Source organism: Pithys albifrons, chromosome 5, assembly GCF_047495875.1.
Source record: "Pithys albifrons albifrons isolate INPA30051 chromosome 5, PitAlb_v1, whole genome shotgun sequence".
Lineage (NCBI taxonomy): Eukaryota > Metazoa > Chordata > Aves > Passeriformes > Thamnophilidae > Pithys > Pithys albifrons.
The window spans coordinates 31,834,208-31,862,139 of record NC_092462.1 but is presented as its reverse complement, the minus strand read 5'-3'; the positions used below and the strand labels follow the sequence as shown (position 1 = coordinate 31,862,139).

At 37.7% G+C, this 27,932-nt stretch overlaps 2 protein-coding genes across 2 annotated transcripts; one reads left to right on the top strand and one right to left on the bottom strand.

Annotated features, from left to right (window-relative positions):
• Positions 1-223: 223 nt before the first annotated feature.
• Positions 224-11,194, top strand: CTSO (cathepsin O). Its single transcript, XM_071556142.1, has 8 exons — positions 224-597; positions 1,704-1,809; positions 2,774-2,907; positions 4,071-4,238; positions 5,671-5,792; positions 6,976-7,139; positions 8,070-8,162; positions 9,876-11,194. Exons 1-8 carry the CDS (start codon positions 439-441, stop codon positions 9,908-9,910), a joined length of 981 nt encoding a protein of 326 aa, XP_071412243.1. The 5' UTR covers positions 224-438; the 3' UTR covers positions 9,911-11,194.
• Positions 11,074-23,897, bottom strand: TDO2 (tryptophan 2,3-dioxygenase). Its single transcript, XM_071556141.1, has 12 exons — positions 23,789-23,897; positions 23,318-23,423; positions 22,126-22,216; positions 21,225-21,295; positions 19,357-19,484; positions 17,625-17,811; positions 15,695-15,802; positions 14,658-14,769; positions 14,475-14,532; positions 13,889-13,968; positions 13,205-13,295; positions 11,074-12,019 (listed from the first exon to the last, which is right to left on the bottom strand). The coding sequence occupies exons 1-12, from the start codon at positions 23,821-23,823 to the stop codon at positions 11,866-11,868; spliced, it is 1,221 nt and encodes a 406-aa protein (XP_071412242.1). The 5' UTR covers positions 23,824-23,897; the 3' UTR covers positions 11,074-11,865.
• Between the last annotated feature and the right edge of the window lie 4,035 nt (positions 23,898-27,932).

Sequence of the window (27,932 nt, the reverse complement as noted above, 5' to 3'; positions counted from 1 at the left end):
TAAATAACTTCTCTTCCCACCCATACCCTTCCTTGCTGAAGTCTGTAAATGACAGCTCTGCCGCCTCAAAGCGGCAGTGACACCATCCCTTTCTCCTGCCTGCCCTGTTTGCAGGTACCAACTAACTCTCCTCGGGGGGAAGGGTTTGGCTGAACTTTTAACCAGCAGCTGACTCAACGCTCAGCACCTCGTGTGCGCCTCCCGCAAGGAAAAACACCGCTGGAAACGCGAGCTTTGAAGAGCTGCGCTCGGGGGACGGGCCCTTCGGCCGCTCCGCTCCGCTCCGCCCTGTCCCGCCCCAGCGGGCGGAGCAGCCCCGCGGGCCTGGCCGGGGCGCAGCCTCCGGGCACTGGGTGGGAGGGAAGGAGGTTCGGCCCTCTTTGCCCACGGACACCGACGGGCCTCGGGCTCCGCGGGCGCCCCCCGGTGCCACCCGCCATGACATGGCGCTCCGTGGGGGTGCTGGCGCTTCTGTGCTGCCAGCTGCGGGCGGGCAGTGCCGCCCTCCCGGCGCCGGCGGGCACCCGGCTCGAGGAGGAGGGCGGCGAAGGCGGCCGGGAGCAAGAAGCGGCGGAGGCAGCAGCAGCAGCTCTCCGGGTAGGTGTCCCAGCTCGCCCTTCCCTTCCACTCGCCATCCGCCGTGCGGGGCCGCTGCCTCCGGGCCTCTCCGGAGGAGGTGCAGCTGCTGATGGGGAATGGAGGCCGAGAGGCGTGGAAGGCGGCGCGGCAGGTTCCTTAGCCCGCAGTGCCGGAACCCGCTCCGCTGCCCTGCGGGGCCGCTGCCTTTCTCGCCTTCCCCGTGTCCGTCAGGTGTGAGCCCCGGGCCGGGCCATATGTGTCCGGGTGTCCGCGGGTGTCACCGCTCCGGCTGCGCGCAGCTTGCTGCGGGAGCTGTTTCCCAGGGATATGGGGCGGCCAGGAGAAAGCAAGCAAGGTGGAGAGGCCCTGGCTGCTGTAAGGAGAGTGCCGGTCTCAGGGGCACGGGGTGCTCACTGGGACTGAGGGACCAGCCCGGTGTGGCGCCCGCCCCGGTGACGGCGGTGTCTGCCAGTGCCGCAGGACCGACCGCAGGTGATGCTGCCCGGGATGCGCTATCAGGCGACTTCTGCCATTGAGGGAGTGCGATGAAGTCACCATGGAAAACGCAGAAGGTGGCATGAAGTTTTTTATGTTTCTTGTTGAAATTTGTCAGCAGAAGTTGGGGGAAGAGGGGTGTCCCGTTTTCGTAGGTCAAAAACCTGCTTTTTCAAGATCCACGATTCCTGATAATTGAAAGTTTAGGGGGTTTAATGTCCTTGGGCTATTGAACTGCGCTTTTGCTTTATAAAGGCATGAAGCATGGTAAGGTTAATTCTTATCTGAGACATTTTTACATATCTCTTAACTTCAAGGTTTGTTGTTCCGTCAAAGAAGGATGTCAATGAGTTTGACGCAACTTGTTCTCAGCTTGCCTGTTTTGTCTGCTTCATATCAATTTTTTGCACTTAGCAAATGCTTTCTTATGGTCTTTCTTGGAGCTGAAATTAGTCTGATAGCTTTCATATTGGTTTGCTAGGAATACATGATGAATCTGAGGTGAACAGCTGTCTTGTCATCTAAGTTCATGTTTACTGATGCTAACCTTTCTTTTTCTGCTCTTACAGTTTTGTCACTACTGCTAACTTAATAATGCCCACAATTATTTATTTTTTTTATTCCTTCAGGAAAGTGCTAAAAGAATTAGATTACTGAATTCATCATCAAAAAATAACATGACTGCTTTCTATGGAATAAATCAGTTTTCTTACCTGTTTCCTGAAGAATTCAAAGGTACACTTTGTGGTTGCTGCTAATGCCTTTTATATTATTCTTTCCTAGAACGTTGTGTCTTTTACATTTACAGATTCTTCCTGTGCTGATAGTCAGCTAATTTACAATGCTTGGTACCCAAATTACTGCTTCTGAAGAATATAACAGTCCACTTCATATTCTCCAGTCTTGCAAGGCTGAATTGCTCACAGCCTGAATATATTTTAATATATAGGCAGTTCCATCTTTCCTTCTTTCTTCTCACTGTGCCTTAAAACCTTCTTCATTTGCAACAATTTTAAAAATGGAAGATGGACATGGTTCTCGAGTAAGTTCCTATTGCGTATCCCAAGACAAAACTGGCTACAGTCCAAACAAAGCTTGGAGGTCCATGGCTGTACAATGACAGCTCTGTCTTTCTGAAGGAATATAACATGCTTACTTTTTTTCACTAGAAAATTTGTCTAATATCTAACCTAATCTTCCCTTCTTGCTATTCAAATCTGTTATTACATTTTCTATTTATCTGAAGATTTAACTTGTTAAAATTTTAAATAATTAAGCAACTTTTTTTAGTGAAAAACCAACAGTTTAGAGGTATTTCAGAATCTTTACTTTATTCTCTTATTTTCCCCTTGTGCCTGACTAAAATAAAGTAGTATTTTTTGAGTCAGTAAAACGTGAAAATTTTCAAACAAAACTTGTTTTGCTGAGTGGTTATGGTTCAACTTTAGAAAATCCTCACATTTCCTAACCACATTACCTATATAGAATATTCCTATTCTTTCTGGAATTGTAGAAATATTTTCATTCATTCTGGAATATAAAGATTATTTTAAAATACATGAATTTTCTGTTGATTTGAGAATGAGATGTAAACTCATGGTTGTAACTACAGATAAAAGTTACCTCTGTGACTTCTAGTAAAATAGTTGTTTGTGGGATTTTGTTAGTAGATTTATAGATGTTTGTATTCTGTGTTTAGCTATTTACTTAAGAAGCATACCTCACAAACTTCCCAGATACACGAAAGTGCCAAAGGGAAAGGAAATACCTTTGCCAAAGAAGTTTGACTGGAGGGACAAGAAAGTCATTGCACAAGTGAGAAATCAGCAAACAGTAAGTCCTGGTGTTTTCCTTTCCTGATTCTTAAGGCATTGCTCCGAGACAGTTTCAGGAGGTAGAGCATGCTCAGTGAAGGTTTTGGAAAGGACCAGCACTGCCTGAAGACTCCTCAAAGAGCTGATAAGTATGACCAGTTGAACATATGCAAAGTCACAAAGCATTTTAACAAAGCGGGATTAGACTTAAAAGGATGAGGTGTAAAATCTGCATTTAGGAACTGCGCATTTAGGATCTGTGCATAATACATTTTTTTATCTAGTTAACTAAATCTTCAAATACTTTGTACCATGTGTGTCTTGTATTTTTCTGAAGGGACCAAGGTAAGTCCAGTACCTGACTTCATTCCCCCCCCCGGTTCACCTGGATGAATATAGGTTCTTTGCTGTTGTTTTTGCCCCACGATCAAATGCCTTTGGCTGGTCAACACCCATTATCTTCTTCACTGAACACCTCAGGGGGATGCATTTGTTATATATATCTATCTATATCTATATATGTATAACCAGCCCACACACAGTTACAGGTTACCCAAAGTGATTATGGTCACTGGCAAGAAACAAGCTGTCAAATACCCAGTGTCTCTCCTTTCTGTGCTTCATATAGTGTAACCTGAATGTTGAGAGGAATAAATTCTGCTTCCTGTTTTAAATGCCAGTTTAAAGAGCCTAGAACTGCAGTATAGATTCTGTGTCTGTGTAAGAGTTTTTCTATTATGTGTAATTTCAGTTTACCATTTCTTAACCTGTAATCTAATACAGTTCTATAAAATTCTACAAAAACTTACTAATGTGGTTAAAAATAATTTCATCCTGAGTCCCAGTCCTTCTTTAAGAAAATAGATATCTCACAGTAAAAAGCATCCTCAGACCTATCTTCAAGTGCAAAAATCTTCAGGAAGAACTCCTTAGTGTAAGATAGCCACAATGTAGGAATCCTTAAAACCCATAATGCATTTCTAGCTTTCAGAGAGCAGTACAGGGGGAAAAAACTGTACATTATTTGAAATGGATGATTAAATTTCTTTATTATTGCCTTAAACTTCAAGGATGGTGTAGAAAATGAAAAGCATTAGATGACTTTTGATTTTTTTTTTTATTTTTCATATCGGACTTCAGAAACAAGTGACTTTTTCTTTCTCCTGTTTCCCTTTCTATCAGTGTGGAGGCTGCTGGGCTTTCAGTGTTGTGGGTAGTATAGAGTCTGCCTATGCAATTAAAAGAAATATGCTGGAAGAGCTCAGTGTGCAGCAAGTTATTGACTGCTCATACAATAACTACGGCTGCAATGGGGGATCCACTGTTAGTGCTTTGAGCTGGCTGAACCAGGTTTGGAACTTTTTATAAATCTCAAACTCTTCATTATCTTTCATATTAACACACTAACTGGGAAAAAGGGATTGGGAAGGTGAAGTGTACTGCTCACCTGATGTGTGTGTATGTTTATATATACATATATACGTATGTGTGCATGTATATATGTATGCATATTTTTTTAGTCTGGAACCAGGGGAGAATTTGTTTAAGCAGAATTGAAATTTGATTAGGACTTTACAGTGTGTATATGTTCTTGTGAATGTAACAAATCATCCCACAGGGGCTGAACTTCCTAAATTCAGTTGGAATTGCAGACATACAGTACCATTGTAGCTGGAACCATTTATCCATGTCATTTTGTGGATTTGAGGCACCATCATCCAGGGAAAAGGAAGGATGTTGACATTTTCTGCTTTCAAATTTCCATGGTTTCTGTTGCAAACACTGTAAAATTATGTACAAGTGTGAAGAACCTCAGAATAAAGTGGATTGTGTTTACCTTTGTTTCACTTGCATCCCAAAACATTGGAAATGCAAACACAGTTGCTGCTTCAGTTGTAGCTAATACATTTCATTCATGAAAAACAAAAAATGTGTGTTAATAGCATATGTAAACAGAAACATTTTAATACCTTTGAAATAAAAGTACTCTCTCAGATTTAATTATAAGAATATAAAAAGAATTCCTTAGTTCTGCAAAGTTTAAAAAACCCCCTGTTTTTTCCTTTTTAAGAAATTGCAATTCTACTCCTGAAGATTCATAAAGCCATGGCTAATAATAATCTAGATAACTTGCCTAAGATTGCATTTCAAGAACAACAGAGGATACTCATCTTGATTCCTCTGAAGCAAAATTCCTTCTTGCTTTGCAACAGAGGGACCACAAATGAATTAGGCTGGAGAAGTCACAGTCATAAACATACTGTACTGCAGAAGACAAGAATAAAAAGCTGATACAATAGGTTTGTAACTGGACTTTAAACCGTAATAATATGTCATATATTAGTATGAGGATTTGATGCTAATAACAGAATTACACTTTTCAGTATTTTATATCACTTCTTGGGATAGTTGTGCTTCTTGAACTGTCCCAAGGAGAGGATAATTTTGTGTGTGGAAGTCACTTGAAGAGAACGAATAGTCATTCATTGAATAAACATCTCTCTGTCTTGAAATTCATGGGATTGCTTATGAGGCTAGTTTAAACCAGAGGTGCCTTTTAAATTTTATTCATTGTTTAAAGACTTCTGAATCCCTTCTGAAACTTTCCCAGCAAACAAGAAAACTAGAAGTACTAAAAACCTGTTTCACAATATAACATTCTTATTTCTAATCTCGCCCAGAACATACTGAATTTTGAGTGGGTTATGTGGTCATTTTCATTATGTTTTGAGCTTCATAGTGATAAAGTGCATTAAATTCTTACTCATTTATCTTCTTGCAGACAAGAGTAAAACTCGTGAGAGATTCAGAATACACTTTCAAAGCTCAGACGGGACTGTGCCATTATTTTGATCACTCAGATTTTGGAGTTTCAATAACAGGATTTGCTGCATATGACTTCAGGTAGCTATTATTGGCTCTTTTTATTTGCTGTACTTTTCCTCCTGTGCTCAGTGATTGTGGAGTAACCCAAAGCGAACAGTGCATTGACCAGGCAAAGGTTATAAGGTTGATTGCGTCAGTTCTGTAGCTGTGTGCTAGATAAGGATTAATGCATAACAGTTTTTGAGAGTTAAGGCTTGCCACAATGAACCCACTCAACACTGCCATCACTAAGCCTGTTCAAATGAGAAAACTTCAAGTCTGTGGTTAGAAGTTAAGTCTTTTACATTAATTGTGTATAAACTGAAACACTGAGTTGTTTAGTTTTCAATGTATATTTTCTGAACATAACACTGCTTTATTATTAGAAACAGTAAATCCTACCAGTAGTAATTGGAATTTGTTGAAAAAATTAGGAAATATTCAGTTACTTCGGTATTCCTCCATTCCCGTACTCCACCCACATGTTCTCCAGCCCATAACTTCAGAAACAGTATTGTCAACTGAATTCTGTAAAGACTAGCTTTTTAGGATTTTGTGTGAAGAAACATTGTTTCTAATTTTTATCAGTACAATACAGCTACATACTGAACTTCAAGATAAAAAACTATGATTTTGAAACTAGGAATTGGGTTATTGCTAGGTATAAGTAACTAATTATAGCTTTGCCAGTCTGTATTTGTCAAATTTAATTATTGCACATATCATACAGTAATAAATAAAACTGTATGCGGATGTTAATAGTACATGTCTGATAGTGGAAATATCCTGTGTTTTGATATGTTTTAGACACGTTTTAATGTATTATTATGTATGAGGTACTTTTATATGTTTAAAAACAATGGGAAATCATAATACAGATTAATGGTTTGTCCAAAGCTGTTTTTAGCTGAGAAGAGTGATGTACAAAAAGTTTGTAGTGCTCACTATTGCCCATTGACTTGACCCAGAAACCTTCTCCTTTTTAACAGCATTATATCTTTGGATCTGCACCTTTCCCATAGTTTCTGTGTCCTTTATTTGCATGACTCTGTTGTACTATATGAAATACATAATTACTGATGTATGTTATGTGTCATGTAGAACTCAGCAGAAACAGTCTCATTATTTGATTTTTAAATCATACTTAACAAGTGGATTGCAATCTCTCAAATCACTTTAGCGTGCTGACTTAAGTAACTTGAGATGATCACTCCTTTCACAGCGGTCAAGAAGAAGAAATGATGAGGATGCTTGTTAACTGGGGCCCTTTGGCAGTAACAGTAGATGCAGTTAGCTGGCAGGATTATCTTGGTGGAATCATACAGTATCACTGCTCCAGTGGAAGAGCAAATCATGCTGTTCTTGTCACTGGTTTTGACAGAACAGGTGAGTTTTCATCAACTGAACTTCAAGTAGGTTTCATGCTTTTTCCTTTACTCACAGCTTGCCTTCTGTGAGACAAGGGATTAAAATCCAGAACAGTGTATTCTGTTAAAAGCTGTTTGGTTTACTGTCACATCTGTTCTGGAAATGCAGCCTGATCCCAGGAGAAAAACTTTGTCACTGCTCCTTTAGTTCTGTGGGACTTTGTAAAGTCAAGAACACAGCTATATGTGTCTTTACACTAGAAGAGCCCGTATTCAGTCTCTCAATACTGGAATATTAGTTCTGTTCTCCATATGTGTAAATGGTTTTGTTGCCTAAAATCAAGGAAAGAAAAGCTTTTGAGACAAGATAGAGAAAGTAGAGAGCAGTTCTTTAAGGAAAGCTTTCTGGTGCCCAAAGTATATCAACACGCATGCACAGAGTAGGGTTCTTACAAATTTGTAACACTACATAATTATCATATCCAATGGATATATCCAACCCAAGAACCTTTTGCCCTTGGTACCACCCTGGAACCATCCTCAGAACTGCCCTGTTGGAGGACTTGCAAGGGTTCTGGGCCTTCTATCTTGTTTATCCATGTTATTCCAGTCCAGGTGCATGTATCCCAAACCCAATGTCCTTGCTGCTATCTTGTCCATAGAAAAGATAGTTAAACAAAATTCAGGAATGTGGTACAAACTGTGAGAAACTGTTAGCTGCTACCCTGAGTGTGAGAAACAATACAGCCATATAAAAATATACAAATATGTAAAATAATAAAATCTACAAATATATAAAAATCTAAAACATCAGTTTCACTGGTCTATATCATCAAACCATCAGAAACTATGAGATATTAAAATGCTAATTCACTCTGTAGAGTGTTGGAAGTCTTTTAAGCTTCCCAAATCTCATGTTGTCTTTTTTTTCCTGAAATGTCTCTTCCAGGTAGTATCCCGTACTGGATTGTACAGAACTCTTGGGGGCCTACATGGGGAATAGATGGCTATGTTCGTGTTAAGATAGGCGGCAATGTCTGTGGTAAGTACAACCAAAAAATAATTAAGTGGCAATAGCCACATGCTGGGATATATGTCTCCATGTGGGTAAGGCTATAATAAAGTAACACAATATAATGTAACAGTAATATAATATGTATTGTGTAATCATAAAATGTAATAATACAATAAAGATATAATGGGATCCTCACCGAGGCAATACAAATCATTGCTATGGTTTAAAAGAGGTTGAATGAGTCCAGATGGGAAAATAAAGTGGTTGCTGGTTCAACCAAGGCATATAGTTTGAATGGTTGAAAAGCACCATGTAAAGGTAAAGCTATATAAGGCGTAACAACTAGAGTACTGTTGTACTTACCATGTAGAGGTAATGGCATTGTCAAGGCTCTAGGTTAGTGCCATTGCTGTACTCCCTGTGTAAAACAGCTGCTGTTCTTTTCTAGTGAATGCATTATCTCTGGGCTCAGTTTAGGAAACAAATTCAAAAATTTAATCTGGCTGTGCTTAGGAAATGTGTGCCCCTCTTGTGGTTTTTGTTGTAGGACAGAGGTATGTCCTTTTAACACTGTTTCCATCTCCTGCCCATTTATTGTTTACATGAGATATTTCTTTGTATTTAAGGGTTTCTGTAGCATTAAGCATCCAGTTTCTGCTGGAGGGTAAGAGCTGTGAAACTTCTGTTTACCATCAGAGATTGCTGAGCCAAATTGCAGGGATCTTGCTACTAGATAGTACATGCTACATGCTGTGTGTCTGTTGTATCTGTTAGAATAACATGGAAGGTCTTCTGTTGGCTTTCCCTTCCATGTATGTTTCACAGCTCTTGACCATCACAAAAGGTGTTGGCTTATCTAAATTCTCTGCAAATAAAAATAGATAATATTCAGTTTGCCTGCACTCAGTAAAGGTCAGAACAATGTATCCAATCATAGCTATTTCATGTTGCTGAACGTTTTGTTCTTACTGTTGTATAAAGAAACAATTTGGAAAGAGAAATTTAGAAGTAGTGATAAAGCAAGTCAGTTGTAGAGATGTCAAGGAGAACAGATGTGCTATTTTCAAAATCTGCTCTCTCAAAAAGCAGATCTTTCACATTTTATGCAGTATACCACACAAGAACAATCCAGCTAAGGACAATAGTTGCTCATTTCCCCCACAGATGTTGTCTTCTGATTTAGAGGTGCTCTGACACCACTTTTGAGGATAGAAGAGCCATTACCATTTGATACCTTCACTGGTTGTAGTCAGACTTTGCTTCTGGTGTTGGAAGGATTATGACAACACCAAAAGAACAGAGCATGTTTAAAAGCCTGATTTGTTCTGTGTTTATATGTGTATGAGTGTTAAAAAATGTGTCTTGGAATGTGTGATCCCCAGTTTCTTTGTGAGCTTTCAAAGTTACATAGCTCCATGCTGTCTATGTATTGCTGATGCAGAATATCAAGCTTTAGACTGCTTTTCAGCATACAGATTACACCAATGCTGAGTCCTCAAAAAGGATCTAAAATTCTGAACATGAAAACAGAGGAAGGGGGAGAGTAGGTTTTAACTATACACAGTGTCAGGCAGGGAAGAAATAAAGGGTTATAGATGATTCGATGTAGCACCCCCTGCAGTTCACCTACTGTCATGCCATGGAGGAGAGAGGGCATTATGTGAATAGGAGTTCTGTGAATTTGTTTCTGGGAAGTCTCCACTTCCAATGTTTATTTAAAAAACTTTACTTCTTTTGTAGGTATAGCAGATACAGTTTCATCAGTATTTGTTTGACACCTCTCTGGACCAAAGACCTCAAGTATCATTTGGGCACACACTGTATATGAAGACATACTGCAAAACAACATTTTCTAAAATAAGAAATTGCTGTTTCTAGGCGGTACAGAAATAAGTGGAGTTTTTAAAAATGTTTTTATTTGGAATTTGTGTTGCATGCCAAATTTCTCCTGGAATAAGATGACTCAGGATCAACGGCGGGGTTACAAAGATGGACTGAAACCTCAAATGTGAACTCTGTCCAGGTGTTGAATACTACTCCATGGAAAAATGTTAAAAGGAAAGAAGTGATGACAAATGAGAGGGAATTTGGATCAAAAAAGCAATAGTATAACAGTATATTTGAAACTATTTGAATGTAAAAAGAACCATGAGTAACAATTTAGAAAGTCAGCAATTAAAGAATATGCTAAATAGAGGGAGTGTTAAATTTCCCTTCATGAATTGAATTCATAGGTGGGACTTCCTGGGAATCAAAGAGAGGTTCCTGCTTTGTTAACCTGTGAAACTGCAGCTGCAGAGAAATGTAACTAGAGGTCACAACCAAATGTGTAATTCTGAAATGTTCTGAATTTTTCCTCTGCAATGCTTTATCTGTGTTTTTTAAATAGCCCTACTATGAAAAGTATGGAAGCAATTCAGTTATTTTTGCACTCAATTACTGTACAATGTTAATAAATAGATTTTTATAACCTTTTTATGACAAATGCAATGAGTGTTTATCATTTTTATGCAATGTTTATAATTTTCTATTGTAAGTATTGCTGTTTTAGTCCTTGTAATTATTAATATTTTAAATGAAAGGAAGACCAAGCATAATCTTTCACTACTTCAGGTTCTGCTACTTACTTGGCTGAAAACTTCAGATGAACAAAATGGGAAGTTGTCTGCACTCTCAGAGTGCTGTGTAGTATGGCCTTCCCCGAGTACTTTACAAACAACATACAGGACACTTCCCGAACTGGAAAGCAATTGCCAAAGTTCCTGGTGGGCATTGGTAACAGAAATAGCTGTATCTAACATAGATGTGCCACCAGTGTTTTTGAGGTGGTCCTGACAGCTGTGAGTAACTAAAGGGCCATGGTACAGAGAACTCACCAGAAATCCAGGCCTACAGTATATATGTCTTTCCAAAGGAAGAATTTCAAAACAAGAGTCCATTTAATGAGAAGACAACACAGCTTTATTGATATTCTATGGCCAAATTTGCCATTTATTATGTATCAATTTTATCCATATTTCAGTGATAGTTTGAATAAAAGCCAGTTTAAATCCCTGTCATACTGTTGTTTGAACTTTATTGTTGCTTTAGAAGACTTAAGATGAGCTTTAATATTGCTTTATTTGACATGCAAAGTACTTGTATCTGCTATTCTTAACAGTAAATATTTCTACAGAAAGGATTTACATTCACATGAACCCATAGATAGCAACATGATTCTTGATGTATGTATAAGCTTGGGATGCTGTAATTTTTAAATCTAGCTTTTGAAATTCTTAACCCAAAATTCCTTTTGACATTGCACTGAAGCTCAGAAACTAATACCCCTCTGAAAGTAATGAGACTGATTACATCCTCAACCAGACATAAATTAGGAACAGCTGTTAGACAAACAAGCAAATACAAAAATACGTACAAATAAGTCATTATCATTATATGTCCATATAATTTTCTCCCTCTCTAAGGTGTAGGTTTTTCAAAGCCAACTAAGAGTTAAATTGGTCATTGAGTTGGATTGGGGTATCAGTCTTAATATAGGCTAACCCATACAGACTATTTTTCTACAAACAAATTTCTTTCACAAGCCAATGATACTATTCACATAGCTCTCATACATAAATACATATTTACACTCCCACATTCCATGAGAACAGCTGTTACAATTGATGGATAACACCAGTCAAGGTGAAAGCCATGAAGTTCTTTACAGGAACCAGTCTAGAAAAGCAGGCTAATCAGAGTCGTCGCTGCTGAAATAGGAACTATCGCAATATTCTGCTGTGTAAAGGAATTTATGAATGGTTGGGTTCATCTTTGGTATCCAGTGTCTTGGCACTAGAAACGTTGAAAGATTGAACAAATCCACAAATACCTTGTATCTGTCACTGAAAAAGAATTGGAACAATAAATATATCAGCATAGAAGGCCATAATTTCTAAATTCTCAGCAATTGTTCCATGTTATTTATTTAATAAGGTTTCTGCACTAACCCTCCTGAATATTGGAGAGCAAGAATCCAATCCTAACTGTTTCTAAGGCATAGCAGATGAGGTTTAAAAGGGGAGTAGAGTTGCTCTAGTCACGTCGTTCTTCTGAAAATGCAGTGTACACAGGTTATAATCTCCAGACTTTTGGCTGTTGTGGTAGATACATAGTAGTATTTATCTAAGAACAATGTTAACCTGAGACTGGGAAGGCTGTCCAAAAAAAGACCTTCATCCTCAAATTCAGCCTGTCTGCTTTCTACTCTGGCCCCTGTTACAATGTTTGTGATGGTAATTGTTGCCCACGGCCATACATGGTAGCAGCAGCTGTGTAAAGTTTCTCTTTGAAAACAAACCTCAAAGAAGAGCCTCTTAATAAGGAGGTCTAAATATCCTTGTGCTTTTTCACATAATACTGTTAAAGACTGTCAGGACAGTTGCAGCTAGAAGGCTTGAATTTTATACGAAAAAAAAGTTCTACTCATTTGGAGAGTTTTTTCCTTAGAGCACAACCATCCCTATTTAGTTCCGTTTCTGTTTTATCGAACAGAATGAAGCATGTTTCTGATCCTTGCCTACACAGCTTAAGCATATTAATTACTATGGGCTTTAGGAATTTATTCAATCCTAAATTGGGCTTTAAGAATATATTCAATCCTAAATTGAAGTGCTTAGGTTGTGCAATTAGAGTTCACATTAAGGAATAAAGAAACTAATCAGTTGCATGGTAGATGGGACTCACTTCCCGCCTGTGTCACCTCACTAACTTGTGCTAGCTGGCACACAAACTAAACAAGACAGGGTAATGTTATTTTCTGTCATCATAACACCTTGATCCCTTGACTGAGAATTATATGTGGCACTTTGCATGAATGATCAAAAGGAGTTCTTTGTGCCCTAGAAGGCTTGGAATTTATATATATCAACCATCATGATAAGTACATGTACAACAACCAGGAGGAGATACAAGAGTCCCAGAAGAGAAGCAGCAGCCCTTTGGTCTCCAGTGAGCTGCGTGAAATGCATCTCCTAGCATTAGAGATTTTTATGTGTTGTTGCAGGTAATGAGGGAAACATTCCTCTTACCTTACTGTTGAGCGCAAATAGTGGTAGCCTGATGAGCCTCCAGTGCCAGCCTTGCTGCCAATCATTCTGTGCACCAAGCAGACATGGTTATCTGAGTGATACAAAAGAAGAACATGGCATATGTTCACTGTTTAGATATGTCACATCAAGATGCATCACTGAAATATTAAAGGTTATACAGAGGTCTTTACAGAGATACAGAACTACTAGGTTTTGGGAAATGCAAGAGTTAATTCTGCCACTCAGTCAACTAATATAAAATTATTTGTTAATTCAGAAAGAATATGCTATTATACATTATCATGCATTATTATGTTCTGTTAATACAGAATAAATACATTCACTTATTTATGTGTAGATAGGGAAGGAGCAAAAGGAATGTCTGCATATAAAGAGCTGTCATGGTGACTTTTTGGTATATATTGGAAAATATATACCTGTCCCTTTAATAAAATAGTTCACCTAACATAAAGCAGGTCATGGAAGTGATAGTTATACCCATGTATTTAATGACCACAGAAGCAGCTCTTCATTTTTCCTTTAGGCTGAAGTGCAAACAGAAAAAGTCACTCCTAAAGCATAAACTCTAAAGCTCAATTCTAAGATTCTGGGTGTAAGCAAGAAACAGAACCATTTACTTGCCTCTAGAAGAGGGAGTGTCATAGTCAAAAAAGTGAAACTTACATCTCCATTTGGTCATGAGTACATCAATATCCATAAGGGAGGTAAGAAGCTGAAAGGGAACCTGGAAACGAGGCTCCTCTCTTAGAAAATGAAAGAGAAGACAGTGAGACCTCTTGGCCTATGCAGTATTTTTCAAAGTAGCACTTCTCTGGTGCTTAGTGACTTAATGTATGTTTTTCCTAAATTGGTATTGAAATGTCAGTAGGTATTTTAGTAAACCCTAACTTATCTGTACCTTTTCCCTCCTGCTTGGAACAGGACTCCAGATCTTTCTAGGACAGGTAGAACAGTTTGAACAAGGTATTTCCTAGTTACCATCTGAGGACCAACATCTGGTCAGACCCACAGCAGCTGCCCAGAAGGGCCATGTAACCTCTATCCTTGAAAATATTCAAAACTCAGCTGGATATGGCCCTGAGCAGCCTGATCTGACCTTCGAGTTGTATCTAAGTAAGTAGCATTTCTGTGGAGGGTTGGATTAGGTTACTTTCGAAGGTGTGTTCCAACCTAAATAAATCTGTGCTGCTGTTCTTAATCTTCACCTCTCCTCCTGCCAGTATGCATTAAAGACATTTTCCAGCTTTACCTGTAGAAGTAGATCATTAAGGCCCCCTTCAATGCTTTGTAAGACAGTCGTCTTTCTCCTGCAAAATACAATTGTCCTTAGTTTTTTTATCGATTCTCCTGAAAATGGAATGCTATTATGTGATTACATGTATCATGTATTAAAATAAAAAAATACAAATTTACATGAAGTATTACAGTCTACCTTTACTGAGGAGATGTTCATGGCGTTTTTCATCAAATAATGAAAGCAATACATCTCTCTGTTTATGGAACTCAGACATTAAGTCGTCCTTTTCTTCTGATTCTGTTTTGCCCTTTGATATTTAAAAGAAAACCAGGTTTTATAATTCAATAGGGAAAATTAAGCACTTGAATGACTCAACTATCATTTTCATCATAAATACTCTGAAGTTGGCATCTTAGATGTAAGAACTGTATTTTCAAACAAGGTACACAAGTCACTGTCCATTAAAAAATTCAGTTACCACAAAATGTACAATTAAATAGGTGCCAGCAGAATTCAGATGAATGAATGGCTTATCACTTTATTTTGGTCTAGAGGCCTTAAAACATTTAATCTTAATTTGTTTGAAGTCTAATTTGTTTTATCTTCCAGGCAAAAAGAAGACATCCTTGCACAGCTTTGGGTAAGAAAAGTATAAGTAAAAGAGTTTTGATAAGTAAAAAAGTTGTAAACTGATATTCTCAGGAAACTGATTGATTCTTATAATTTGTTTTCCATTACATATGTACTTAAAGTTGCAGGTAATAAAATATTCAGGGATTTTCTAATGCTTATGTGCCAGTGTAATTCAAATGATCTCATAGCAGCAAATTGCCACATACTGTTAAAAAGAAACAGGCTGTTTATAATGACATTCCATACAGCTCAGGGGCCTGAACTTTTGTGCTTACTCCAGACTGTAGATGCAAGTACTAACTGGAGATGAAGTTGCAGTCTCAGTAAAATCAACTCCAGCCCTTATACTGATACTAACCTATCCCTTTTGCAATCATAATCATCCATGTATCTCATGCTTTAAATGGTCTGAGATGTCAAATTACAAAACTATTCCGATTTTCCAATTTGCTGAAGAATTTGCAATTTTTTCTGCAGACAGAGACTGATGAAAATTAATTGAGTGAGAATCTGTGAGTGGGCCAAAACTCAAATTTGTGTTGGAATGTCATTTTGCCAGTTATCTTTGCTTATAGCTAGTGTAGTAGCACAATATATACCTGTATCAAGGCAAATTCCTCTTCTAAGCCTTTTAAAACATTCACTTCAAATTGTCCCCAGAAATCAAACCCTTCTGCTTCAAGTCCCGGAGTTCTTTCCAGCCATGCCTTTAATAATAATAATAACAATAACAATGATCATGATGATGTGTTTAAACAATAAAATGCAATCACATTACCCTAGAATTACAAGTTACACCAACAGAAATCACACTGCTTCAGTTGTTCTGTTTTAATATCCTGTAGAGGTCCTTATTGCTGGAGTAAGCATGTCCACACAAATGACTTATACCTGCATAATGGTACCATACACACACCCCCACAGGTTCCAGATTAAGTGACCAGTGTCAGAAGATGAAAGCTGTCTCATTCTAAGGGTATCTTTAAATCAAACTCCCATGTAGATACAGGAAAACAATCTTATTCCACATATATGTAGGATAATTGTAATGAAAAATCTCTGGAGATACAGAACCATCTGTAGAACCAGTTTTTATCATGACAGGCTAAATACTGATCAAACTGTCTGTCATTAACTTAAACCACAATATGATACAAGCCAGAAATTTACTTGACAAGTAGCAAAGCTTTCTCATTTGTTTGTGTCTAATAATGGAAATTAAATTAGGATGGAAATAATTAGGAATCCTTATGGTCAAATTCCCTTTAGAGATTACTTAATTTACCTCCTTCTTATCTGAAAGATACAATAGCATGATGTCTTAGTTAATGAAGAAAAGTTAGAGAAATTTCTTAAATGATCTATATCGGTATCACTATACAGACAGGGCTGTTAATAGTAGATTATGTTTTTTGAGGTTTATACTGCATTTTTCTTTAAAAAGTTATCAGAGAATCATTAAGGTTGGAAAAGACCCTTAATATCATCTGGTAAAACTATTACTGAACGCTGCCATTTTTACCACTAAAACCATGTCCCCTGGTGCCACATCTTAAAATCTCTTAAATACCTCCAGAGATGGTGACTCAACCACTTCCCTGGGAAGCCTGTTCCAATGCATGAAAACCCTTTGCTGAAGACATGTTTCCTAATGTCCAGCTTAAACCTCCTCTAGCACAACTTGAGGTTGTTTCATCTTGTCATATTACTTATTACCTGGGAGAAGAGTCTGACCCCTATCTCGCTACAACCTCCTTTCAGATAGTTGTAAAGAGTGGTAAGATCCTCTCTGAGCTTCCTTTTCTCCAAGTTAAACAACACCGACTCCCTCAGCTGCTTCTCATAAAAGTTGTGTTCCAGACCCTTCAATAACTTTGCTTCCTTTTTCTGGACATGTTCCAGCATCTCAATATCTTCCCTGTAGTGAGAGACCCAAAACTGAACAGAGAATTGAAGGTGTGGCCCCACCAGTGCTGAGTACAGAGGGACAATCACTGCCCTGGTCCTGCTGGCCACACTGTTACTGATACAAGCCAGGATACCCTTGGCCTTCTTGGCCACCAGTATGTTAATTTTGTGTATGAAAATGACAAGGGAGTTGGAAAAATTACTGTGACTCATTTGTAACTCTGAGACCAAGTCATTAAATCAAAGTTATTTTAACTTTTCTAATAGCCATCACTAACAGTGGACATATTTTAAAGTTGTTTTTTTTTCTCAGAAGGTCTTACAATCATCAAAAACCATGCAAATGAAACAATACATTTATAGCCTTAGCTTGCACTTCCACAGTACAATTGCTTCTTTAGCCATCAAAATTTTCAGATGAAAGGAAATGCTGTGAAGAGTCCGCTGGTTTACTAATGCCTAACTCTCTGTCATACCAAATTTGGTAAGAATCCAAAACACAACTGACAGGGAAATTGGCAGCATGCATGTTTGTTTTAAGAAGAATTTGTCACTGACACCAGTGAAGGACATTACTGGGAGATGGGGGAAAATGAAGTAAGGTCTAAGACAGACTGTTACCTCCACAAGTTGCAGTAGTGTTGGTTCTTGCTCTGATTTAAGCAGTAGTTCATAATCCTGTCCCTTGAAGTTATCACGATAATGTCTTCTGTTATAAGGGACTCTCAGACTTTGGGGAACACCAATTTTGTTTTCTAGCAAGCGAAACTGCAGGCTCTGAAAACCTGAGGCTGGGCTTAGGTGGTATCTTTGGGAACAGAAGAAAAGAAGATACAAAAATGCGGTATATAACTTCACAATGGTGGGTTTCTCCTCAAAAAAAACAAATACCGAAACAAACCAAAACCCCCAAACCAACCATATTTCACATATGAAGAATATCAAACAGCTATCTGAGCATTTTTATATGACTCCAATTAAGAAAAATGTATTTTAATGCAACTACAATGAATGTGTAACATCACATCTTCTAGTTATATATTGTTTGTGCATAAAGAGACACATTTACACATTTATATTTGCATTTTGTTTTAAAATGGCAGCTTTGTGTGTGTGTCATGTACAGGAGGAAACATTAGCAAATATCATTTCCTTTCCAAACTGAATAAGCAGTTTCACCCCAAAAAGCTATTACAAAAATTTCAACAGCAATAAAGTGCCAATGAATGCATTTTAATACGCTTGGTATTCAGGATAATTCCTATATATTACTATATACAATATATACGTGCAATATTATACATTGCCTTATACTATCCAATAGAATAATGTTCAAAAAATTCTAGTGGGTTTTGTTTGAGGCATTAATTAATGGGATCCTTTCAGAGTTAAATTCTCTGATGATGTTGAAAAAAAATTACTAATAAAAGTAATCCCACATTGCTAGATAATTGTAATGCATTTTGAACTGCAAGACAATTACAGATGTTTCAAACTTCCAAGAGAAGAAAAATTGTAGTTTGCTAGACATTTTAATTAGGGAACATTAAAAGGCAGAAAGGAAAGGGTACTAAAACAATACAGAAGCAAATGGAATGCATTGAGTGACAGCACTGAGGTCACAAGTCAGACAGGTCAGTGACACAAGCAGAACAGGAAGGCAAACAGTGGATGAAGCTGTCACACATGGTAGTGTGGTGAAGGACCCAGATGAAATGAGGGAATAGATAGAAACACCATGGAAGAAGTGAGATGAGCCAAAGAAAACTGAGGAAAGCCCAGGCACAAGACACAAGAGCTACCAACCATCCAGCCCAGCAATGCACTGGGCAGCTAAGGGAGAGCAGAAGTTACTGGGGAAAAAGGAGAAGGGATAGCAACAGCCATGTGAAGCCTCCAGAACTGCAGACCCACAGAAAACATGAAGCAAGGAAACACTATTCAAACCAAGACAGCTGAAATACCTGTTTTATTATCTACAGTGAGTGCATTTCTTGCACTCAAGCACTTCTATGCTTTGGCATAGAAAAAGGCTGCAACTCTGTAGGGCCAAGTTTTAAGTAATGGAACTGTGAACTATTTCTATTAACTTTTTGCTCTGCAACCATTCAGTAGCATCCTACACATAATCATCAACAATTCACTTATTCTTCTTTGCAGAACATATTGGACTCATGCTTATGCTCAATTTCTTAATTGACCCTTGCATTTTAATGCAGTGTTTGCCTCTCTAAAGTGTGCCCTCACATTGCTGAATGACAGTGCTGCCAGCACACATGCAAAACTCACTATCAATTCTAAAAATGGGAATTACCAGCTCATGGACTGCTGTGAAGGAACAGTAAGTATTTACCTGAAATCAAAGAAGTCCAATGGAGTCATAGTTTCTAAAACTGAGAACTGTTCCACAAGTAATTTCATAATCAATGAAATTCTATTCATTCGAGTAATAACCTTCAGCATGTTCCTCTCATCTCTTACCTGTAGAAAAAAATAAAGATCATAACCAGACAGAATGGTGATTTCTCTAGATCCTACCTAATTATTTCACATCTTTTCACTGTTGTACATCACTTTAGTTCCCAAGTCCCTCCCATGTGAAATCCATTGCAGCAGAATCTCATACAGAATAAAATGCTCTGGTTTTAACTGAACTGAAACTACAATTTTCAAAGATTGAAATCTGTTTTTTCTGACTGATGATACATTAGTAGGCCAAACATATAGGATTTTTTTCTTTTCTATGTTTCTCACTGAAATAGAAGTCAAAGAATTTAAATTCTAGACCAAAATAATTTGTGTCATTATAATTTGCAATAATTACAATATTATTGTAATTATATATTATACAATATGATTATTATGCTTTCTATTATAATTACTTCTATAATAATTTCTATTATTATGAAGGAGCAAGTCAGGTTTGAAAATTATTTAAAAGTTGAGAAGCAGAATAATCTGAGAGATACATGAGGAGAGCACATCTAAAATGTTTATCAGAAATGTGCATTAGCAAGCAGCAAACAGAGAAGAACTATATCTGGTGGGAAATAGAAAATATTAGATGGAAAACACAGACATACTTAAACACTTTGCCTGCAGGGGAGGCTGCTAAAATTCCTTTTAGTTTCAATGGGATTAAATTTCTAAGACCTGAGTATGCAAGCAGGAAATACCAAACTACAGAAATGGCAGATGATAATAATTTCCCTAATCGCCTCGCTATATACTTGACCTTTACACTGATATTTCAAATTCTGATTAGAAGCAAGGTTTCATTTTTCACAAAACTAAATAACAACAAATTCTTCTACTTAAGAACTGATTTTAATCAGTTATAATTTGGTATAAGGTTAAACTCAAAAGCCAACAAAATAATGAATGCAAAGGACAATAGAGATAATTTTTGTTGAACATTATGAAAAAAGCTTCCTTTTTTCAACTAGGTCTAGTTTCATTTTTTCTTTGTAGACACATGCTCAGGATGTACTCAAGGTATTTTTCAAATTGCTTGCAATCAGCCTGATTCTGCAGATATTGTATCAAGTCAAGACTTTTCCATTGTTACCTATTGTTCTAAGCTGTGTTTAGCTTTGGAAAAATGTTTAAAGATTTTCAAAATACTACTTGTAATATTTTGAATATTACCTGTAATATTACTTTGTAATTTTCAGACATTTTACACAATATTTCACTGTGATTTTGATTCTTGCTTTTCTGTTGTATTTAATATTACACAACTACCAAAAAGAGTTTTTCTTCCCACAGCAGATATTGGATGGAAAAATTTAGCATGTAGACTTCAAAAACTGAGCAAAGGCAGATGTGACTTTTCATCAATAAAAATACCTGTGAACCCTCTGGTTTGCAGTTTTGCCTCTAAGTCTGCTTTTTCTGCAGTAGAGTATTTCCAAGTTGTTTCTGCTGTTATCTGCTACTAGTAGAAGAGCATTATGAGAGCATTTTGGCCAATGAAATTGGCCTTGGAGGGTAATCTATGCCAAGTGCATACTTCAGGAGGAAATAAGATTTTGCTGATCAAAAATCTGTACTCTCAGGATATGACTGCCACTCAGCCAAATTTCACTGGGGCTTTTCAATGCTGTTTTTAAGAAGAGAACATGTTGCTTTAGCAAACCCAAATATATCAGGCTGAAAGGCTGGAGGCAAGAGAAATACAGGCCTGAATTTTCCCCAAATTAATATTTTCTTCTCACTTACATGGCCATTTTGAAAGATCACTCGCACAGAGTCCATTTCCCACAAAATCTGCTTAAACCAAAGTTCGTATGCTACAACAAGAAAGACACTGTTAGTGTGAAATTTGAGGTTGCTTTGGTTTTGTTTCATAGCACTGAGAAAGTAAAATTCTTACATTTTGATTTGAAATAAATAGCCTATGTTTACACAGCCAACATACAAAAAGATTCTGACACACAAACTTATTACCTTGTTACAGTACACTGTCCTTTATTTAAAATATTACACAAAATAACCTAGAGTCAAGAATTGACAGAATATTTTAAAACACATTTTGTACATCAGATATTTGATGTTAAGAATGTTCATTACAAAAGGAGGAAAGAGGAAATCCATGTCTGATACTCCAGTAAAAGCTAACTCCAGAGCTGCTTGCAGTCTACAGGTTTCCTGTCAATAACAGGAAAATATCATCAGGTCAGGGCCAGCAAAACAGGCAGATATGAGCAGTTAGTGTCTAACCAGTATGCTGACTTCTAGACAGATTCTAGATGGCTAAAACTGGATTGAAGTTCCAGAGAAGGCACAAGTCAACACACAAAATTTGCCTACATTAAACTGCAGAGCAGCCTGTTGCTCAGGTTAGCAATAATTCTCACCACCTTAAATTTTCTAGGAATAGAACCATTCAGATCTTGGTTTACCAAATCCAAAGTTTATACTTATGGCTTCATAAGCATAAAGTTGATTACAGCCTCACAAATTCTATAGGAATATATACAAATATAAATGCAGATAAAAGACAGAGCAATTGCAGTGGTCATATCTAAAATGAAAACAAAGGTGTATTGCATGTTTTAGCACCAAACAACTCCCTGTGGCAAAAATATCGGTCAACCACCACTGAACTCCTCCCACTTACCTTGATGTGTCACAATGAAAAGATGCTCATCATGGATTTTTTTCCCTTTCTTCTCACTCTCAAGTTCTTGAGCATTCAGTATCTTGTCCAGCTTAAACATAACAAAAAAAAGACTGTCTATAAAACGCTCAATTCTACTAATAGAAATGGTAGCCCTACTGTGTACATCTAATATTTAAGGATAGTATTTTTTCAAACTATATATATATAGACCTCACATTCTAGGTTATATGAGAAGTTAGACTAAATGGTCTCAGGTATGACTTTAAAAAAAAAATCTTTCCTTGGCACATTTAGGCACATCAAGGAATAAAGTTTGGGAAATCATTGTAAGGGTATTTTTAGTTATTAAAAAAAATTCCAGTGTGTTTTCCAGATATTACATATATACTGTCATGTTCCATGAAAACAGAGTTCCTATAGTAAAATTCTATGTAATCACACAGGAACATCTGCATAAATGCTGATTTGAGGCTGTACTAGACACTTCAGTTCTGGCATTACTAATTTTTTTTTTCCTGAGTCAAATGTCAAATTTACAATCTAATCATAGTTGTTTTAAAAGAAATCTTTGCAAGATTCCATACAATATATCAAATCTGTTAACAAGCACAGAGTAATCCCTCTCACTTCAGTTTATGGTATCACACACACACACACAAAATATTCTGGATTCTTTTATTACGCGTGGCATTTTATTTTTATCTATTTCTTGACTACTTTTTTTGCAGCTCTTGGTTGGGGTTTGTTTTTGTGTCCCACCTAAGTACTCATCCCATCCCTAGATTTCTGGAATATATTTTTCAGCCAGATACTCTGGGCTTTCATGCAATAATTCAAGGAAATTGCACAAAGCCTGCTGACATGGAGAAATTGCCAAGTGGTGATTGTCAGAGCAAACAAAGCTTTTTGCAGTGTACGGCTTTACAGTTTAGGTTTACCAATATGAGTAACTCCACACCAAACCCCTCAAAATACCCATCTTCCTTCCAGTTTGACAAGCCTTCCACAGGACACCTGCACCATCCCAGGCACCTGTGCCTGTCACTACACATGGAGAGTTCATGCAGATGAAGGACACCTGGAGACCTGTCTTAGTGACTGGCTGACTGCTGGGAGAAGCATCAGTCATGGGTCTTGCCTCAAATTATAAGAGCAACTAGGATAATGAATGTGAAATCCTCAAACTTACTTGTAGGTATTCTCCATAACTAAGTCCACCTTTGCTGGCTTTATTTATTCCTTCTTGAGATTTGTCTTCATTTTCTTCTTCCAAAGATAGCTTGTTGAAATTAAATCTAAGAAGAAAATGCAGTAAATATTTAAACTTTGAATGAAAGATCTATGAAAATACCCCCATTTTTACTAACAGATGTATCTACAATTCAAACAATGCTTTATTTTGAGAAACAGAACAATAAAACAGGCTGATGAGAAAAATAGTATACCTGAAATTCCTCATTACAGTAAAATCTTGTAGCATTATATCTAGTTCATCAAATAACAAGTGCTCAGACAAGTCTTCATATGATCTCTTCATTTAGCAAGACTGACAACTGTCTGCTGCTAATAAGTCATCCCTCTCTGATCTTTTATATTTTGCATTAACGCTCTATCATTAGAACTGAATTTATGAAGCAAATCACAGAGAGGAAGGACTCACAGGTAATTCTTCCCCGCGAAGGGGCAACCACTCATGATTACAGGATCCAAACTTGCTGAGCTGCACACCAGGGAATATACTCCGTTAGTGTTCCCAAATCTGCTTCAGCTGCCTTATATGTAACCTTATCTCACTGCCTAGGCCAACCCCCAAATTTCCCTGCTTAGCCCTCAGCCCATCCCCAGTATTCAATAATTACAGAAACTATCACAGCACAAAGGTCAATAAGTTCATGTGTTGTTGGCTCTCCCGGGTTGTGGGGTTTTTTCAACCAGTTAAAAAATGAATGGTTGGCATGCTTGTTTTGTCCTATGGGCACACGCTTTTTGTGCTTTTAACTGCAACGTTTCCACTGTTGCTTCTTTGGAGATTGGTGTATGGGGTAAGTCAATGAGACATCTGTGTGTGAGAAAAAGGCAGTATTTAATAAACATAGGAAATTTTATAGTAGGTTTTTCTTTCAGCCTCTTGTATCAAGTTACTATGAAGTTTGAAAAATGTGGAAACATATGGAAAAGGACGGGAGGGGAGTAGGAATCATGTATTTCTATGGCAGACTGAATAATATTTACTCAGAGAGATTTGAAGCAACACACATACTTTTAAAAAATGCACACAGATTAAGGAAAATGACTAAAAGCAATCATGTACCTCTCATGCTGGGTTTCCAGGGGTTCAATTCGTGACAATTTCTTAATTTTATCTCCTTACACAAAAATTTTGCTCTCATTTATTGACAAACGTTACTCAATGCTATTTATTCATTAGCTTAACACACAATGAAGTAACATGTAACTAGTGTGTACTTCTTCCTGCCTGCCAGCTCTTTCTGAAAAAAAGTTAATGCTCAGTTTCACTGCAAACAAAACTAAAGGGCCTCTGTGACCCCAGATCATTTGCTCTCTGCAACACTTGCTCTGTTTAGTGGTGTCTGTGTGGTGGTTTCAGCTGTTCTAGTCACTTAAGGGTAGTTTGCTCCTAAAAAGATTCATATGCACTATATGGGTGATGGGGTGTATATCCTGCTCTGCCAGATATAATTTGCCAGGCTTTACATGTATTAGCTTAAATTTAAGCTGAGCCACAAGAAATGTAGGACTTCACTGAGGCAACCCACCAAGCAAGGTCAAAGTGTTCTTCCTTCACTATGTAAAACCTAACAGAGGAAAATAATCCTCTCCCCATACACATCTACACATCTGCTCAGCAATGCAGACAACTAGAGATAAAAGTGAAAACTACACTGCCACAAATATCAGAAATTAAATGTTGAAAACTTCTTTTCACATATTTGCACTCAGCTTGATTTACAAGCATAAAACTCTTGTACATCCATAGACCTCAAAGGTGCGGGAAAGGAGGGTGTATCTTGTCATTCCTATATATCTTCACCTGAAATATCCAGACTGAGCCTGTATAATGAAATCAAGCTTTCTGTTATCTTTTCTAATGGCACAAGCAAAGAAAGAGTGTGAAACTAGTAAAAATATGGACAGTTGAAAAATATTGAACCCTTAACCTTGAAAAAGATGTTAATGTCTGTTTTCTTTTTCAGTTTTATTTTCTTCTGTGGGACACAGAGAACAATAAACTTCCAGAGCAATGATCTCTGACTTGCAACCTTTACATTGCCTCTCCAGTAGTCAAAGGACTTTGAAGTGTTAGAGCCCTTTTACACTCTACGCTTAACAAAACATTAACTCCTTATTTGGGAGATAATACTACTCTCAATTCCTTCAGGGTTAGCAAACTTACATGAAATTAATTGGGGATACTATCTAACCAAGCACTATAAAAACTCCCCTTCCAATTCAGGAACAGACAAGCTTTAGTCAGCCAAACAAATTAGCCAGACTACAGTAATTTAGAAAGTTATTTCCAGTGTTTCCAACATTTTCAACTCCTTGCTTAGGGACCTCACAGCTGATTGGTCCCAAAGTTCTGGATTGACCAGTTCCTGAAAGGTGGGTGTGTAATCTTATCTTTGCATCCATTCATTTAAGAAAATTTAATCTCACGCTAGCTGAGTTCTGCTCTCTAACCATTCCAACTACAACAGATCTCTAACTGTCCAAGATCAGGGGGAAAGAAGAGGTCTTAATGAGGGCTTGAAAACCCCCTGAAATAAAAGCATAGAACTATCATTCATTCATCTTACTGTCTTCCTTCATCTATTTTCAGTAAGGCTTCAAAGTGTGTAATGAACTTGGTACTAAATTAAGTTTTTTAAGTGACTTGTACTACCTGATTATGAAACTGTCTGTTGGCCATGTAGATGACAGGACATCAGACCTCGGGTTTTGATCAGATCAGTCTTGAACTCTTGGCATTGCTGCAGACACCCTTAGATATAAATGTGCTTCTGCCATACTGCTCAAATTGGATGCTCACTGTAGGGACCTGATTTTATTGAGTGGTTTGAGCGGCCTTCATATCCTGACAGAGATTTTACAGCTACTTTGGCATTTCTTTCTACTAGCATAATAATGAACAAGTCTTCACGAAAAAAGCTTTTGATGTGAATATATCTGAAAGCAAAATGTAAGCTTAATTTTAAATGACAGTATTTTTTTTTCCTCAAAATGCACCATCAATTTCCTTTTTTATGCCGAACACTCAGACACAAAGAAGCAGGTGTAACCACACACATAACTTGCTGTGGATGACTGAGCAAGGCTGTGAAAATCAAGAGTGTGTGTGTGCCCTTGAGCTTTTATTTAGTTATTTGTTTATTTACTTTTAAAGTATAAAAGTCAGATAAAAAGACTTCATCACAGAGGTCTCTAACCTTCAGCAGACAGTGAGAATGTTCTGTTTTGTGACTGGGCTGAACACAAGACAAACAATTAAACACATCAGGAAAAAAATTAATAGTTTCTCAGAACTGCTCTTTGTGGCCTTCAAATGAACTGTTAGGTGTGTCCTTCATGACCAAGCTTGGGATTGTGAAGCACCTTTCTTAATCCACCCTTGTCCCCTTTCTGTTTACCTCTGCTTCCCCAGGTGGACGTGGGATGTGGGATGATCTGCAATGGGGTTGCAGAGCAGAGACAAACTGAGCTTACTTGGGCTGAGACAAGTGATTCATATGGGCAAAAAGGGAGGCTCTCTCTAGCCTGGCCAAAGGGAGGTTTGATGTAAGGCAGAGGTGGCCTGTAGCATGGTTTACAGAGACAGCTGGAGCCAAGAGTCTGCATGTTCCTACTGTGTGGGACTCTCTGTCTAAAACATTAGTCTGATGAGGACAGGTAAGTAAGAATGACCTCCTATGTATCATCATGAATCCAACAAGATTTTGAATTGGAAGTGGCCTGTTCGCCCCAGCCAAATCTCAAGTTCGCCTGCATGAAATCACTTATGGAGAAGAAAAAATGCACACACAAATGCTTTGAACAGTGTCACCCATTCTACTGCTCAAACTCTCATTCTGATTACAAAATCATCACAGATCAATTTTTTTTTGTAATATTTGTTAACTTGAAGAAAGAGCTCAGAGAACTTCTGGCTACAAACAAGTGACGCTCGAAGCTTCCCAACACTGTTGTCCCATAATTGCAGACGCAGCACACACGGCTTTTACCTACATAACAATTGCTGCAGTGAGTCAAAGATCCAAGTAGGTCATGTCATGCTAAAAAATTTCTACTACAAAATAAAAGATGAGTAAAAGTAAGAGATATTAGAACAAAAGAAACAAACATTAAAAACCCCCAAAACATGTCAACAACAACAAAAAAATTCAGCCTAACTAAATAACCCCACAAAGTAAAAAGCAAGCTTACAGTGAGATCATTTCCCCACTATATTCATCTAACTTTCCAACATTGATAGCCCAGGACTTCCTAAGATACCTGCATCCTTGCATTTAATAACACTTCTTATGTGAATCCACACCCTGTAGCAATGAGGTCAATAACTGAAGTACATATCACGTGAAAGAGTATTTCCCTGTGCTACTTTAAAACTTCCTGCAAAATAATCGAGTTATTTTCATTTCCATTTGGTAATAAGTCATGGCTAATGAGAAGTAAGTGTACTACACCTTTATAGTCTCAGTCACCCTGTTTTGCACTTGTGTGGATTCTGTTGTGGCCTTTGTGAGTACTCAAATGCAAAATAACTTTTCTATGTGTAGATGCTGCAT

What these genes read in the sequence shown, in the direction of transcription:
- CTSO (XM_071556142.1), top strand. Translation starts at nt 439, where the DNA reads ATGACATGGCGCTCCGTGGGGGTGCTGGCGCTTCTGTGCTGCCAGCTG. An exon ending in CTTTGAGCTGGCTGAACCAG is followed by an intron (nt 4,239 to 5,670) that starts GTTTGGAACTTT and finishes ATCTTCTTGCAG; the next exon opens with ACAAGAGTAAAACTCGTGAG. An exon ending in TTTGCTGCATATGACTTCAG is followed by an intron (nt 5,793 to 6,975) that starts GTAGCTATTATT and finishes CTCCTTTCACAG; the next exon opens with CGGTCAAGAAGAAGAAATGA.
- TDO2 (XM_071556141.1), bottom strand. Translation starts at nt 23,823, where the DNA reads ATGAGTGGTTGCCCCTTCGCGGGGAAGAATTACCT. An exon ending in TTCGCGGGGAAGAATTACCT is followed by an intron (nt 23,424 to 23,788) that starts GTGAGTCCTTCC and finishes TTTTCTTCTTAG; the next exon opens with ATTTAATTTCAACAAGCTAT. An exon ending in ACTCATGACCAAATGGAGAT is followed by an intron (nt 13,296 to 13,888) that starts GTAAGTTTCACT and finishes TGTATCACTCAG; the next exon opens with ATAACCATGTCTGCTTGGTG.